This window comes from Mustela putorius, unplaced genomic scaffold (assembly GCF_011764305.1).
Source record: "Mustela putorius furo isolate JIRA1106 unplaced genomic scaffold, ASM1176430v1.1 tig00000179_pilon_pilon_pilon, whole genome shotgun sequence".
Lineage (NCBI taxonomy): Eukaryota > Metazoa > Chordata > Mammalia > Carnivora > Mustelidae > Mustela > Mustela putorius.
In genome coordinates, this window is record NW_025421305.1 from 11,946,778 (window position 1) to 11,963,913 (window position 17,136).

Consider the following 17,136-nt stretch of genomic DNA (forward strand, 5'->3'; position numbering starts at 1 on the left):
TGAAGTAAATGAGATGAACTGCCATGCTGCTTTACTCATAGGATTTTTGATCAAGAGATTAAAAGTGAAATCTGAAAAGCACAAAATGTCATCTATTGTGATATGGGACCTTGATCATTTGGGTATGAAGCTCCTCTGACCTCATCTTTGTCATTTTCCCAAGATAGCCTATGCAATCAATCCTGTCTTATTTCCTCTTGCACACCAACACCCACACATGCACACAGTATGAACACAAATGTGTATCTTATAGATGTACAGGTTTTTGCAATATGAGCTTTCATTATATCAGTTTGAATGATTTTATGGGAAAGGGTAGCAATTCTTGACTCAAGTACATTTGTAAGAATTATAGCAGAGAATTAAAACTAATTGTATTTGTCATGGCCTCTAGAACTTCCGGGAATAAGTTAATCACCAGCTGAAAACAGGAGATGACTTGTAATACAAAGTATCAACGTGGATTCATTTTAGGAAATTTGTACTTTTTTTGGTGGGGGTGGGGGGACCAGACAATACTTGTCCATACAGAAAGGAACATTATTGTCTGAAGCTGAAGAATTATTATATTGTACACCACATTTCTAGTATACCTAGAACAACCTAGAGCAACCTCTGCCTTGTTTGCAGGTGTATATTTCTATGCCAGTGCTCCACAAGATTAAAATACCCCATGCAAACTGCTGTTACTCGGTTTCCCTGTTCTTATCTTCCTCCTGTCCTTGCAGGGCCAGCTGGTGACTGCTGGATCCCCCAGGCACTCCTTCCTTAGCTCTCTCGGTTCTTGGATTCAAGAACAGACCAGGCATTATTGTGTTGCATATCTATGGTCCTCTCCCCTCATTTGATCTCACAGCAGCTAGTTAAACATTCAGCCTTGACCCGAATCTTGGCCATGGGTACCATGACCCACATTGCATTCCTTTATGTCGGCTTGAAGCCTTGGAAATTCCATGGCTGAAATTAGAAACTGGCAGCCACACTTGGAAGGTAATGGAGAGGCCAAAGAAGGTAGCAGGCCACTCCAAGACAGAGGCCTTCAGTGGGTTTAGTCATATATTCAGTCCAGATTGTCTCAACAACGTATTATTCTCTCAAGGTTGTGTCCTTGAAAAGAGCCCCCCCACCCCCATGGGAGCAGTGGGCAAAAGTTACATTCTAAGGACAGGGGAAGAGGTGAGGAGGCTTGATGGTCGCAAGTCCAGCTCTCAGGTCAACTGGCGGTCTTGTCTTCTCGATGACCTCCTCCAACACTTTAGCATCACAAATCACCAGTTACTAAAAATATGTTAAGGAATTAAACATAATATTTAGAAGAAAGTAGATTTAGGAGAATCCGCAATAGAAACACATTTGGGAGGGAAAAATGCTTATATTTGGATAAATATAAAAGGATGATGTTTGGTGAGGAATTGACATCACAAAACTCAACAGCATTAATTTTATTTCTGAGATTTTTGGAACTAGAGACCAGTCTGGCAAGAAGAGAAAGTGTTTTAAGTACTTGGTGTGTTTAGGTACTTTGACGAATAGATCCACATGTCTCTATGGATCTACAAGAAGACTTTCTTTTCTTTTTTTTAAGATTTAATTTATTTGACAGAGAGAGAGATCACAAGTAGACAGAGAGGCAGGCAGAGAGAGAGGGGGAAGCAGGCTCCCTGCTGAGCAGAGAGCCTGATGCAAGGCTCAATCTCAGGTCCCTGAGATCATGACCTGAGCCGAAGACAGAGGCTTAACCCACTGAGCCACCCAGGTGCTTCTACAAGAAGACTTTCTTTAGGAAATAGCAGTGGAGTGGTTTGATGGGGAAACAATGCTCTGAAACTGGGTTGAGTGATTAAAAAAAAAAAAAAGATACGAAAAGAAAAAAACCCATAATTAGTAATCCCAACCACCTACATTTAGATAGATAAATGTTTTCTATAGCATGAGAGTTTTAACTCTTGACTTTGACGTAATTTTAGACTTCAGAAAAGTTGCAAAAGTAATAGAGAGTACAGGTGTGCCCTTTGTTCAGCTTCCTCCACTTTATCATCTTACAAAATCATGTACAATAATCAAAATGGAAATTAACATTGGTACAATAGTGTAATCTAAACTGTAGGCCTTATTCAAATATCTGTATTTTATTCTATAATTTTCCTTTTTTGTGTCCCAAGATCTAACCCTGATTCCTGTACTGTATCTGGCTGTAACAGTTCCATGGTTTTTCCTTGTCTTTTATGATCTTAACACTTTTGAAGAATACTGGTCAGTTGCTTTACAGGAAGCCCCTCAATTTGAATTTGTCTGATGTTTCCTTATAATTAGAATGTAGTTTTGCATTTTTGGCAGGAATACCTGCAGTATCACCACAGAAGTGATAACTGTGTCCTTCTCAACTTATCATGTTGGGAGTTTCATGATGATGACATTGACCTCTGTGGCTTGGTTAAGGTGATACTTGTCAGGTTTCTCCACTGTAAAGTTAATATCCGCCTCCCTCATTGCTATTAATAAATACCTTGGGGAGATCATTTGATACAATGTGACTTTTTCTCCTCAAACTTTCACCCACTAATTTTAGAATCCATTTTTAGATTTTGTCCATCAATTATTACTATTTTTCTCACTCTATTATTTTTTTAAAATTTAATTTTATTTTTCAGTGCTCGTTCTATATTTATTGATTGGAATTCCTCTGTAGAATTATCCCTTATCCCCCATTTACTTACTCAATCATTTATATTAGTATGGACTCACAGATATTTATTTATTCTATAAGTTATAGAATATAGAACTTTTATAAGTTTATAAATTATCCAGTATAATTATTTGTTTTTAATTATTTGTCAAAGCTACATGATTAAAAAAACTACAACATGATTTAAAAGGAGAGTATTTTAAAAAATTTTTTATGTATTTTAGAGAGGGAGAGTGCATGAGAGCAGGGGGGAGGGGTAGAGAGGGATATAGAGAAGCCCAAACCGACTTCTGGGTGAGCATGGAGACCCACCCCTGGACCCTGAGATCAGGACCCCAGCCGAATTCAAGGGTCTGCCGCTTGCTGGGGCTTAACGGACTGAGCCACCCATGCGCCCCTGGACAGAATAGGACCTTAATTACGTGTCAATGCCATGAATTAATCCAGTTCTTCAATGTTGGACATTTGTTTCGTTATTTAATACTATTAAGAATTTTTGATATACAGAAATCTTTGAAATTTTGTTTTCATAACTTAATTTTCTAACAGCAGATTTATTGGACATTGGAAAAGTTTATACTGGTGGTTGTGATCTAGGCGGTGGAAACTGTCAACATGTCTACACGGAAATCACACGGTCCACGCACTCCACGCAGACTACTCAGCTGTGAGCAGAGGCACGAGATCCTGGAGCTCGGGAGGACCTCTGCCGGCAGGGTCAGGTAGCTCAATTGTCAATAATCTGAAGAACACGTAAAAATAAAGTTATTGAAGTTGAGAAAGAGGCTTCCGGTAGGGGCATTTCTATTTCCGTCAGGGCCTGTCTCCTTCGCCCGCTTCTTCTATATCCCAACCGGAAATATTGGTACTCTGTTTAGAGCCACGTCTATCCTGGACTCGGTCCCGCCCACACACACTGTGGAAGCATTTCCGGGGTCAGGTTATTACGCTCCGCCCTGCCGCCGGTGCCTCGCTGGAAGCCCTGGCTCCCCCGGAAGTGGCCCGGGCCTCTCTGTCGGGGTCCCCACCACCCCGGTGTTGCTGAGGCCCACAGGGGCGGCGGCAATGGCAGAGGCGGCGCTCCTGCTGCCGCCTGAGGCGGCGGCAGAGCGGGACGCTCGGGAAAAGCTGGCTCTGTGGGATCGGCGACCCGACACGACGGCACCGCTGACCGACAGGCAGATGGACTCGGTGTTGGAGCTGAAGGCGGCGGCAGAGAACCTGCCCATTCCGTTCGAGGTGAGGTGACCTGCTGGAACCGGGCTGGGGCGGCAAGGAGGCGGGGCTGGGGTGCTCCTCGGGCGCGCCTGCGGACCGCGGCCTTGCAGCCTCCTGCACCGGGGCTTTCCTCGCTCCTCCCCAGCCACGGTGACGGCTCGGGTGGGAGAGGCCCCCTCACCTTCCGGGGCTGTCAGGCCTTGCACTGCCGGCGACCGCCGACTCGACTCTCGCGCGGGGACGTCTGCGGGGGCGTCCAGTGGCTGGTGTTGGCTGGCACCCAGCTCTCCGGGACGGTTGGCGCGGAGCCTTGCCCTGAGCGTCTTGCCCCCCCCGTGTCCCTGCTATCAGCTGAGACCCCTTCCTGCTGCCCACCATCTCCCAGGACAGGGCACCGAACCCGAAGAGCTTTGCTTCAGGACAACCTTCTTCCTACTGGTATTCGTTTACCACCGTGATGAGTAACCCAGCTTCCTTTTTCCACGGGGGCACTTGGAGAGACAAAACTTGATCCCGAATGACGGTTTCATCCATCGCACATTGAGCACTAAGCTCTCCAAGTGCGGGTTATGGGAGATCGATTGATCTGACCTATAACGAAGCCATAAAAACGAATTTTCTTTGGAAGCTGGGTCAGTACCTTATTAGGTAACGCTGGTTTTCGGTGTTAGTGTCAACATTTTTAATCTTCATTAAAATATTATGTATATTACCGCTTGTGTGATTCAGTTCAAGCAGTTGCAATACCAAGAAGTACGTCTTATGAATTGTCAGATGCTTGACAGACACAGACTTTTTTCTGGTTTCGAGGGCCAGGTTTGGGATTATCATTTTATTAATGATGATGGTTATTTTTTTATGTTGGAAGCACTCCTTGTACACGATTTGGAATTGTGTCCAAAGGCAGATTGTTTTTAGAGACTTAAAGTTTTTCTTTTTTACCCTCAAATATTAGAGGTTGAGAACTTGGATTTGAAAATTCACTGTTAAGTGCTGCACGATAAAGTACAGGTGTTCTTTCTTGTATTCCTCTGTCCACCTGTAGGATGCTGTGCTGAAATAAAGGAGGAAACAGGTGGAAATTTCTTTGGCTTGGCTATCAAAGTCTTTTATGCTCTGGATAATAGAACTTGTTTGCTCTATAAATGTTCCAGTCTGTTTATAATTGATTTGGCCTGTTACAGAAGCAGGATGCTTGGACATTGCCTCACCTGTGGGGAACACAGTCCACAAGAATAGTAACCCAATTTGTTTTTATTATCTTAGCTTATAAACTGTTATTATTGAGCATGAAGGAAAGGGGTTTGGAGGAGGTAAATGGAATCTTTCATTTTCACCCCATTTTTTTTTTCATATTTATGTAGTATAATGCCCACATTCTCCTTATGCAGTCATTTAATATATATTATGTGCCTTCTCTGGGCTAGGAATTGAGGCTAGAAGGGTAGGAAAATCAAGATCCTAGTCTCATGGAGCTGACATAATTGTGATCATGAACTTGAAAAAAGAATAAGGTAAGTTCAGAGAGTGATCCATGCATGATACAAGGAAAATAAAACAAGATAGTGTGACACAAAGGGATGAGATGTGCTCTGGACAAGGAAGGAAGCCTAACAAAGTGAGAATTTAAGGTGAGAACTCATGGTGGAAAACAAGATGCCAGCCTTGCAAAAAGACTAGAGAAATAACCTTCCAGGTGGAGGAAAAAACAATGGAAAGTCATGGGTAGGAGATGAGCTTGACAAGTTCAGGGATTCAGTGAAGGTGTTCTTGTACACAAAGCGTAGATACCGGATTCCTACGAGAATGTAATGACCTTTATTTACCTGTCTGGGATCCTTCAGAGGGATCATTGTTTTGTAGCTCTCTACAGTCTTCATTTACCTTTACTAAAGTATTTATATGTCTGGTAGGAACATTGGAATTGAATTCTTTATCTCTTACCACTCTTAACACTGGTGCTGAAAAAGAATGCCTCAATTTTTATTTCAAGTGTTTCTGTAAAGGATTTTCTGTAGTGTTTCACAATTTTCATAAGATTAATTACTTCCTGAACAACTGGAACTAAGCAGGTTCGTTGGACAGCAAAAGACCAGCTAACGCTTCAGTAAATATCATAAAGCTGTTAACTTCTTTAGAAAATAGCTTTCTCTTTTATGAAGGGGAACTGGTCTTATCTTGGAAAGAAGTTTTATCTTTTTTTTTTTTTGGTGTTAGATAAAAGAGTTTGCAGAGTATTAAGTAGACTGGTTTCTTGTAGCCAGGGCAAATTTTTTAGTAGTGAGGGCCTTTTTCTTTTTGCTGAACTTAGTAGTTCTTGATAAAGGCTACAGTAATTGATCCTGAAATGTACCTGAAATGTACTGCAACAGTGTTTTCCTAAAGGCTGTGTGTTCTTATATATTTAACCTCTTTTTTTCTTCATAAAATGGGGATCATAATAGTACCTTACTTGTCTGATGGGGAATTGTGAGAATTCAGTGAAATCATGTATGTAAACTGCACACAGCAAGTGTCCTGGTAGTATTATATTTTATGCTTTTGTCCCCCAAATGATTAATAACTTGAGAGAATAGATTAGAATCTTATGATCCTGAGCTGGTACAGGTGTCATTCAGACCAAAGGTAAAAAAAAGAAGAGGTTAAGTGCCTTGAGGAAGGTTCTGGGATTCCATCTATACCTCTTCAGTGATTTGCTCCAAAGAGAGAAAGTAACATCAGGGCTCGTTTAAGGAATGAAGTGTTTGGATTATGAAAGTGATATTGTCTAACCCAGAACTGTGCAAGAAGTAAAGTTTGGGAAAGAAAGGTGTATTTATTTATTTGTTTTTTCCTGGACCTGCTTAGCTGGTCAGGTAAGGTTGATAGTTTATTGTAATTATTATTTAAGATGTTAATGTACCATTTGAGTAAACTATTCGGTAACTCTCCAGGACTGCCAATTAGGAACCTAGATCTGTGTTCTTCTCTCTCTGGTAGTAAATGTCAGTTCTCTCTAGCAGCCAATACAGTGTAAGTGAGCCAGAGGACTCAGGAGTGCTTGAGAGCCAGTTTATTTATTTATTTATTTATTTATAAAGTAATTTCTACACCCAGTGTAGGACTCAAACTCACAGCTCCCAGATGCAGAGTTGCATGCCCTACTGCCTGAGCCAGCCAGGAGAGCCAGGAGCGAATGGGAGGTCAAAACAGGAAAGTTTGTGACCATCACACCTCTTCTTGATTTTCCTTTCTGTTCCAGGTGCTTTGAGAAAGGAAGACAGTTGAGCAAATGTACCTAATGGGGGCATTTTCTCACACTCTTTAAAAAGCAACTTGTTTTTTTTTTTTTTTTTAAAGATTTTATTTATTTATTTGACAGAGAGAAATCACAAGTAGATGGAGAGGCAGGCAGAGAGAGAGAGAGAGAGGGAAGCAGGCTCCCTGATGAGCAGAGAGCCCGATGCGGGACTCGATCCCAGGACCCTGAGATCATGACCTAAGCCGAAGGCAGCGGCTTAACCCACTGAGCCACCCAGGCGCCCCAAAAAGCAACTTGTTTTGTTTCTATTAAAAATTACTTATTAGAACTGGTCAGTGTGGCTTCTCTCTTGCTTGGTTTGAGAGAAATTGGTTTTGTGTTAGTGAGAACAAGGAAACAGGACAGGAAGCCTCCTTCTGCTTCTGGTATTTAAAAGTTCTTATGCAGGGCACCTGTGTGGCTCAGTTGGCTCAGGTCATGATGTCAGGGTCCTAGGATAGAGCCCCACATGGTGCTCCCTGCTCAGCTGGGAGCCTGCTTCTCCCTCTCCCTCTGCCTGCCACTCCCTCTGCTTTTGCTCTGTCGAATAAATAAATAAAATCTTTAAAAATAAAATAAAAGTCCTTATGCATGAAAAGTAGTTAGGATTTGTACATAAAGTAATCACATAGAATGCTTTTTCATGTATTTAAGTTACCATGTTTACTCATAGCATCATAGATTATATCTGGAATTCCTGCATTACCTTCTCAAGTATCTAGAGTTTTTCATATGATTTTGTTTCTGGAGTAAATTAGAAGATAATTTTTTTTTTAGATCTTATTTATTTATTTGACACAGAGAGAGAGATCGCAAGTAGGCAGACGGCGGGCAGAGAGAGGGGGAAAGCAGGCTCCCTGCTGAACAGAGAGCCCGATGCGGGGCTCAGTCCCAGGACCCTGAGATGATGACCTGAGGCGATGGCAGAGGCTTAACCCACTGAGCCCCCCAGGCACCACTAGAGGATAAATATTTTTTGGTTCAAGATGACAGAGTGACCACATTTCTATGACACCTTTGGTCCTTTTGACATGACAGTAATATTTGTGGCACCCCAAGAAGAAAGACATTATCAGTGAACTTGTAGTTCTGGTAAATTTATGGAAGTCAGGAAGAATGTATTACCATTTTAAAAATCTAAAGATTTAATTACAGAATAAAGTATAAATATTACATTTTGAAGAGCTACAAAAGAGATGATATAAATGACAGGATTTGAGATTAAGCATAGAGGAAAATATTAGGGATGCTCATTTCTTCATTTTACTTAGTGGGGACCTCAGATTGTTGAATTGAGTGAAGACTTGTGTAAATCTGTTTAGAGTTAAGGGATAACCATCAAAAATATTGAAAATGGTTAAATTGGCTAAAAGTGGGGGTTAGGGGAAGGATCTTTTCTATTGTAATTATTTTGATGATATTTATTTATTTATTTATTTTTAAAGATTTTATTTATTTGACAGACACAGCGAGGGAGGGAAGACAAGCAGGCGAAGTGGAAGAAGGAGACGCAGGCTTCCTGCTGAGTAGGGAGCCAGATGTGGGACTCCATCCCAGGAATCTGGGATCATAACCTGAGCTGAAGGCAGATGCCTAATGACTGAGCCACCCAGGCACCCTCTTTTGATGATTTAGAATAAAATTATGTTTTTGTGTTTTGAATAATTTCTATAAGGGAAGATTGATTAAAAATTATAAATTATCTCTTTCATTCCTTCTTAAGTTCTTCATTCTGCCCTCAAATTCCTTAGCAGAATTTCTCGATTATAAACACTGGTATTGTCTTAGAGAAGAACAACTAGGAGGGCAGAGGAGAAGACGACTTGATTTTTACTTAAATAACCATTCTGTTCCCCTGGACTTCTAAAATAATTGGCCTTTTACGGTTTAGTGACAGTTATGAATTTAAAGTGAGAGAGTAAAATCCATACTCTGTTGAAAAACAGTTGAAAATGATGTATATTAATTGGAAAAGGCAAAGTGTGTATAGCATACTATTATTCAGGTTACAAAGGTACACTTAACCTTGTGTGTATTTAGGCTATTGTAGGAGAGAGTCATGAGAAAATTCTAATAGCTTCTGAAGAAGGAACTGGATGGTTGGAGGATGGGTCCACAGGAAGGGGACTTTCACTGAATGCCCTTTAAACTTTGTACCATGTGAATTTATTATCTTTTCAAGTTCCTTTGTTTAAAAGGACTGCTATGGATATTATAAATGATTCTGGAACAAGTAGAATTTTACTTTTCATTTGTAATTTGTGATATATTGTCAAGTGGTGTCAAAATTATGTCGTTTAAGACCTCAAACTCTGATAAGAGAATATGATTACATTTTCATTTTGCAAAACCATGTATCGTGTGTTTCCTGGTATCACAACCAGAATTTTGACATTGATTTATATGATTTTTAAAGATACATTTAAGATCTTTTTCTCAAAGGGATTGAATTAAAGATGGATATAGGTCTTAGTGGTATTGAAGGACTGAATTTTGCTAGGTTCTCTGTGGATTTTCAATATTTCAGATGATTGCCCTAGTGTTTACAACATATTTCTTCAATTAGTCACAGCCTAATGAACTGTAGTACTTCATGGGCGAATAAGAACCTCATATTAGTAGCCTCTTAATTCTTCCTTTTTCTCTTTTGTGCTATTGTTATGTATTTTACTTTTACATATGTTTTAAACCCATGATACATTGATACTATGTTTGCTTTTGACCTTTAAATCTTTTTGAGTAATTAAACATTTTAAAAATTGTCATATATATCTTTATTTTATGCACTTCTGGAGAGCTTTAGTTTTTTGTTGTTTATTTGATTTTTTTTTTTTTTTTAAGATTGAGGTTCCCATCTGGTATTTATGTTCTGTCTGCTTTTGGAGAACTGCCTTTAACATTTCTTGTAGTACAGGTCTGCTAGAAATGCATTTTCTTAGCTTTGTTTAAACAGTCTCTATTTCCCTTTCATTTAAAAAAGATATTCTAGATAAAGAATGCTGGATTCAAAGTTTTTTCCTTTTATCACTTAAAAGATTTGCTTAATTTCTGATGGGAAGTCTGCCATAATTCTTATCTTCATTCTTCTGCATGTGAAGTCTTTTCTCCTTGGTCTGCCAAGATTTTCTTTTTAATTTTGTTTTTCAGGAGTCTGAATTTCATGTGCCTAGATGTGCATTTGTGTGTGTGTGTATTCCATTTGGAATTCTCTGAGTTTAGAGCTGAAGTTTGATGTCTTACTACTTTCGGAAAATTCTCAACTAAAATTTTTTTCTATCCTATTCGCTCTCCTTTTGGGATTCAAATTATGCATATACTAGGTAATTTGATGTCATCCCACTGTTCTTGGATGGTGTGTTCAGTTTGTATTTTCTCACTCCGTTTTCCCTGGGTGTGTTTACTGTTGGGTGACTGTATTGACTGTCTTTAATTTCACTGATGCTTTAGCTGTGTGGAGTGCATTGATGAATCTACTGCAGCAGCCCTTTGTCCAGCTTTCTTTTACCTTAGCCTAGAAAAAAGCCTAGTATCCCTGCTTTTTAGTATGTTTTTCAAATCTGAGCCCGATCCACATCTCCCTCGGAGCCCTTTTCCCTTTTAGGTATCATATGTTTTAATTTTTTTTTAAAGATTTTATTTATTTGTCAGAGGAAAGAGAGAGAGCACACAAGGGCGCAGCAGACTCTCCATAGATCGGGGAGCCTGATGTCGGACTCCTGGGATCATGACCAAAGCCAAAGGCAGACGCTTAACCCACTGAGCCACCCAGGCATCCCATAGTTTTGAAATTTGTCACAGTCTGTTCATTTAGAGCTAAGTTTTACTCCTAATGAGGTATAATTTTATAAAAATAGCATATGGACTGTTCTGTTCCCAAGAAGCACTCTAGATTCTGATTTAGAGATTTATGCTAAATACACCTAGTGTTGTTTCTGGTGGGTCACCTCCCCCTCTCCAAAGAGGCTGTTTGTTGTTAGTAATTGGGCTGGTTCCACAGAGCAGGAGCAGTGTGAATGCACAGCTTCTCTGCCTCCGGACTCAAAACTGGAATTGAAATGAAGCAAAGGCCCTTTACCCTTGGTGGCAGCACACAGTTGCTGGTGATGCTTCAGATTCAAGGTAGAGTCTCACTGGGTTTGAGAATCTTAGTGCTTACTCTGTCCTTTTGTACTGAGGTATTATGTCACCATTCAGGTAGTTTCCATGAATTAGTGATGCTCTTAATAAGATGTATTTACATATACCCACAACCTCCTGGCTCTTGAGTTAGACTCATTTGTGGGGAGAAGGCAGATCAAGGACCTTCCTAAGCAGTTTTGTTTTTCTTTTTTGGCCTGCAGCTTCCCAGGAGTTTAAAAAGCCTGTTTTCCCACATCTGTGTTTTCTTTTTTTCCACAATGGCTTCATAGTAGAGATACAAGGATTTCTTTTCTTTTCTTTTCCCGAAGATTAAAAATTTATTTATTTATTTATTACTAACATATCATGTTTTATTAGCCCCAAGAGTACAGGTCTGTGAATTTCCAGGTTTATACACTTCACAGCACTCACCATAGCACATACCCTCCCCATTGTCCATAACCCAACCACTGTCTCCCTGCCTTCCTCCCCCCAGCAACCCTCAGTTTGTTTTGTCAGATTAAGAGTCTCTTATGGTTTGTCTCCCTCCCAATCCCATCTTGTTTCATTTTTTCCTCCCCTACCCACCAAACCCCCCACGTTGCCTCTCAAATTCTTCATGCCAGGGAGATCATATGATAATTGTCTTTCTCTGATTGACTTATTTCGCTCAGCACAATACCCTCTAGCTCCATCCACGTCATTGCAGAAGGCAAGATTTCATTCCTTTTGATGGCTGCATAGTATTCCATTGTGTATATATACCACATTTTCTTTATTCATTCATCTGTTGATGGGCATCTAGGTTCTTTTCCATAGTTTGGCTATTGTGGACATTGCTGCTATAAATATTCAGGTGCACGTGCCCCTTCAAATCACTACATTTGTATCTTTAGGGTAAATACCCAGTAGTGTGATTGCTGGGTCATAGGGTAGCTCTATTTTCAACTTTTTGAGGAACCTTCATGCTGTTTTCCAGAGTGGCTGCACCAGCTTGCGTTCCCACCAGCAGTGTAGGAGGGTTATACTCGCCAGCATCTGTCATTTCCTGACTTGTTAATTTTAGCCATTCTGACTGGTGTGAGGTGGTATGTCATTGTGGTTTTGATTTGTATTTCCCTGACGCTGAGTGTTGTGGAGCATTTTTTCATGTGTCTTTTGGCCATCTGGATGTCTTCTTTGCAGAAATGTCTGTTCATGTACTCTGCCCATTTCTTGATTGGATTATTTGTTCTTTGGGTGTTGAGTTTGAGAAGTTCTTTATAGATTTTGGACAGTAGCCCTTTATCTGATATGTCGTTTGCAAATATCTTCTCCCATTCTGTCAGTTGTCTTTTGGTTTTGTTGACTGTTTCTTTCCTTTGCTGTGCAAAAGCTTTTGATCTTGTTGAAGTCCAGTAGCTCATTTTTGCCCTTGCTTCCCCTGCGTTTGGCAGTGTTCCTAGGAAGAAGTTGCTGCGGCTGAGGTCGAGGTTGCTGCCTGTGTTCTCCTCAAGGATTTTGATGGATTTCTTTCTCACATTAAGGTCCTTCATCCATTTGGAGTCTGTTTTTGTGTGCGGTGTAAGGAAATGGTCCAATTTCATTTTTCTGCATGTGGCTGTCCTATTTTCCCAGCATCATTTGTTGAAGAGACTTTCTTTTCTCCATGGGACATTCTTTCCTGCTTTGTTGAAGATTAGTTGACCATAGAGTTGAGGGTCTATTTCTGGGCTCTCTATTCTGTTCGATTGGTCCATGTGTCCGTTTTTGTGCCAGTACCATACTGTCTTGATGATGACAGCTTTGTAATAGAGCTTGAAGTCTGGAATTGTGATGCCACCAACTTTGACTTTCTTTTTGAACATTCCTCTGGCTATTTGAGATCTTTTCTGGTTGCATATAAATTTTAGGATTATTTGTTCCATTTATTTGAAAAAAAAATAAAGGATGGTATTTTGATAGGGATTACATTAAACGTGTAGATTGCTTTAAATAACATAGACATTTTCACAATATTTGCTCTTCCAGTCCATGAACATGGAACATTTTTCCATTTCTTTGTGTCTTCCTCAATTTCTTTAATGGGTACTTTATGTTTTTCTGAGTACAGATTCTTTGCCTCTTTGGTTAGGTTTATTCTTAGGTATCTTATGTTTTTGAGTGCAATTGTAAATGGGATTGACTCCTTAATTTCTCTTTCTTCTGTCTTGTTGTTGGTGTAGAGAAATGCAGCTGATTTCTGTGCATTGATTTTATATCCTAATACCTTACTGAATTCCTGTACAAGTTCTAGCAGATTTGGAGTGGAGTCTTTTGGGTTTCCACATAAAGTATCATCTCATCTGCAGAGAGTGAGAGTTTGACTTCTTCTTTGCCGATTTGGATGTCTTTAATTTCTTTTTGTTGTCTGATTGTTGAGGCTAGGACTTCTAGTACTATGTTGAATAGCAGTGGTGATAATGGACATCCCTGCTGTGTTCCTGACCTTAGTGGAAAAGCTCTTAGTTTTTCTCCAATGATATTTGCTGTGGGTTTTTCATAGATGGCTTTGATAATATTGAGGTATGTACCCTCTATCCCTACACTTTGCAGAGTTTTGATCAAGAAAGGATGCAGTACTTTGTCAAATGCTTTTTCAGCATCGATTAAGAGTATCATATGGTTTTTATTCTTTCTTTTATTAATGTATTGTATCACATTGGTTGATTTGCGGATGTTGAACCAACCTTGCAGCCCAGGAATAAATTCGGTTGTGGTGAATAATCCTTTTAATGTGCTGTTGGATCCTATAGGCTAGTATTTTGGTGAGAATTTTCACAACTGTGTTCTTCAAGGATATTGGTCTGTAATTCTCTTTTTTGATGGGGTCTTTGTCTGGTTTTGGGATCAAGGTAATGCTGGCCTCATAAAATGAGTTTGGAAGTTTTCCTTCCATTTCTGTTTCTTGGAACAGTTTCAGGAGAATAGGAATTAATTCTTCTTTAAATGTTTGGTAGAATTCCCCTGGGAAGCCGTCTGTGTTTTTAAAGATTTTATTTGAGAGAGAGCGAGCATGAGCCAGGGGAAGAGGCATTGGGGAGGGAGAAGCAGACTCACCACTGAGTCAGGAGCCCCATGTGGGGCTTAATCTCATGATCCTGAGATAATGACCTCAGCCAGAGGCCCTGATACTGTAATTTTTATTTTGTAGAAAAAAAATTGAGGATATTTTATAGAGAAGAAATTGAGCATTAAGTAATTTGCTCATCGTCTCTCAGCTTATACAAGATCAGGACAAACCAGGTGTCCTGCTGTAAGATGCTTTACTATACCAGAAGGTATCACTCAACTTGAACTCAGATACAAAAAAGCCTATTTTTATTTTATTTATTTATTTATTTATTTATTTAAAGATTTTATTTATTTGACAGACAGAGATCACAAGAAGGCAGAGAGGCAAGTAGAGAGAGGCGGGGAAGCAGGCTCCCTGCTGAGCAGAGAGCCTGATGTGGGGCTCGATCCCAGAACCATGGAATCATGACCTGAGCCGAAGGCAGAGGCTTTAACCCACTGCGCCACTCAGGTGCCCCACAAAAAAGCCTATTTTTAAAGGGTTGTTTTTCTAAATTGGTGATGGTGCATTGTGCATCTAGCTTTTTTTTTTTTTTTTTTTTAAGCTTTGAAGATCAAAATCCTATCTTCAGATGAAAGTTTTATATCTAGAAAAACAGATGGGGACAATTTCCTAAAGCCCTGGGTCAAGGTTTTATATAGGTGGGTCTTAAATGTTATGCCCTAAGGACTAAAAACTGGAACTGAAATGAAACAGGCCTGTTTACTTTACCTTGCATCCACACTCCATTTATTATAGGCCTAAAAATAGTATGTCTGTGTGACTATAGGAGAACTAGAAACTGCTGTAGGTCTGAGGACGTCAAAGTGAGGCCTTCTAGGTGGGGCTCTTCTGAAACTAATGGGGAACTCTGAAATTCTTTCTACTCAGTTGAAATTTCAAAATAGTCACTAAGAAGGTGTGTGTGAAGTGTGCCGGGGGAGACATGGCAGAAGGAGATATTTGGTAATTTTGATAGTTAATTCTCGGGTGTGATTTATTTTCTCTTGGTGGATTAATCAGGCCAAGTTCTTTTGTTAGATCTGGAAAGGCAAGCTACTTTCAACAACACAGGTTTTTGCCTTTGGGGCCAGTTTACAAGATGTTCAAGTAAGAAAATGTGTATTGGTTGGCATAGATTAATGACCAGTTTTAGAAAGGTAACTCAAAAGTCATACTTTACTAGTGGTGTGATACCAGTATCACGTTTATACTTTGAGACTAGCATTTACTAAAAAGAGCCTAGTTGTATTATTATATGGCATTTATTTACCTCAAATGGTTTAACAGAAAACATTCCTTTCTCTTTCAAAACAGTGAGATGGAATAACTTGAGTTTAGAGAATTTTCAAGTTATTTAAATATTTTGGGGGCTCTTTTTTTTTTTTTTTTTTGAAGCTTCCGGTCGAAGATATGTGTAGCATAACATCCCAGTCGCTGTCCGTTGCACAGGCTTCGGTAGTACCTGAATCTACAGAAGACATTCTCTCCAAGGGTTTTACTTCCTTAGAAATGGAAGAAGAAAGAATTGAAACTGCACAGCAGGTGAATGGCAGTGTTGTTTCTAAGGACGTTTGATTATTCTGAATATCTCAAGACAGGGCTAATAAAAATGTCCTAATTAAAAGTTCTGAACATTTGAAACTATAGTTAATATCAGATCTTTCTAGAACAATCTTGATTTGGTGTTACCTGTGGCTGTTTTGTGTTTTAAATTAACCTTTTGTCCAATTATACTTGAAATACAGATAAAGATATGATATTCCAAGTTTGGATGTTGATAGCTAGTCATTAGGGTTTTAATAGTTCATGCACTTTTGACTTCCCCCAGTGTATGTTTATGTTAATGCCCCCCCCCAGCTTGCGTGTGTGCATGCGTGCGCGCACATACTCCCACATGTGCAAATACACCCTCTGCTTGTTGCTTTGTAATTTCTTTTTTTAAGAACTTAAGTATTCTCTTTAGATGAAATATTTATAGTTACTTTTGAGTAATTTACGTGTGTAATCTTCCCTTAATTTTTATTTATTCCTAATTTTAAACCTAAATGTGTAGCAGTTTCTTCTGCTACTTCCTCTGGTTCTTCTTCTGCCTTGTAAAAATCAGAGCCTAGTCATTTACCAAGTAAAACAAAAAGGAAGCCTGCTGAATTGCATATGTAGTAAGTAAATCAAGAGGCAGTGCTGCAGAGTGAAAAAGAGCTCCACCTCTTAAGTCAGGCCAACCTGGATCTGAAAGTCTCCTCCATGACTTACCATCTTTGTGAGTTTAGCCAAATTACTTATACCTTAGGCTTTTAGTTTTCTAATCTGTAAAACAAGGATGATTGTATAACCATTCATGGGATTTTTCTGAAAATTAAGTAAGATAATGAATACAGTGTATGGCAGGCACACAATGTTCAATAAATGATAGCTAAGGTACTTGACAAGCCTTATATTTTTGAGAGCATAAAGCATACCCTTGGCTTCAAATCCCACTTGAGAATTATAGAAGATAATCTTGCACCGTGTCACTGAACTTATTTGGGCTGTTAAAAAAAAAAGTCATCTGGGCTAAATTTGTACTTATGTCTCTCTCTTTAAAATAAAAAAACTAGTATATTGAGTTGTAATTTATACCCAATAAAAAGTACTTGTTTTAAGTATATCACTTGATGAGTTTTGACAAGTGTAACTACCAGTATGATTGAGATATAAAACATTTTCATCATCCTTTATGTTTCCTTAAGGTCGGTCTTCTCCACCTTTTTTTAATAA

At 39.4% G+C, this 17,136-nt stretch overlaps 1 protein-coding gene across 2 annotated transcripts in view; it reads left to right on the forward strand.

The window, feature by feature from the left end:
* Positions 1–3,603: 3,603 nt before the first annotated feature.
* COG3 (component of oligomeric golgi complex 3) overlaps positions 3,604–17,136 on the forward strand; it is a 72,990-nt gene continuing 59,457 nt past the window's right edge. The window contains exons 1-2 of one of the 2 annotated variants that reach the window (XM_004759222.3): positions 3,604–3,925; positions 15,775–15,921. In XM_004759222.3, coding sequence (XP_004759279.1) covers positions 3,752–3,925; positions 15,775–15,921 — 321 coding nt within the window. In that variant the 5' untranslated portion in view covers positions 3,604–3,751. The remainder of the gene's footprint in view (positions 3,926–15,774; positions 15,922–17,136) is intronic. The other variant, XM_013059811.2, reaches the window with a different exon arrangement.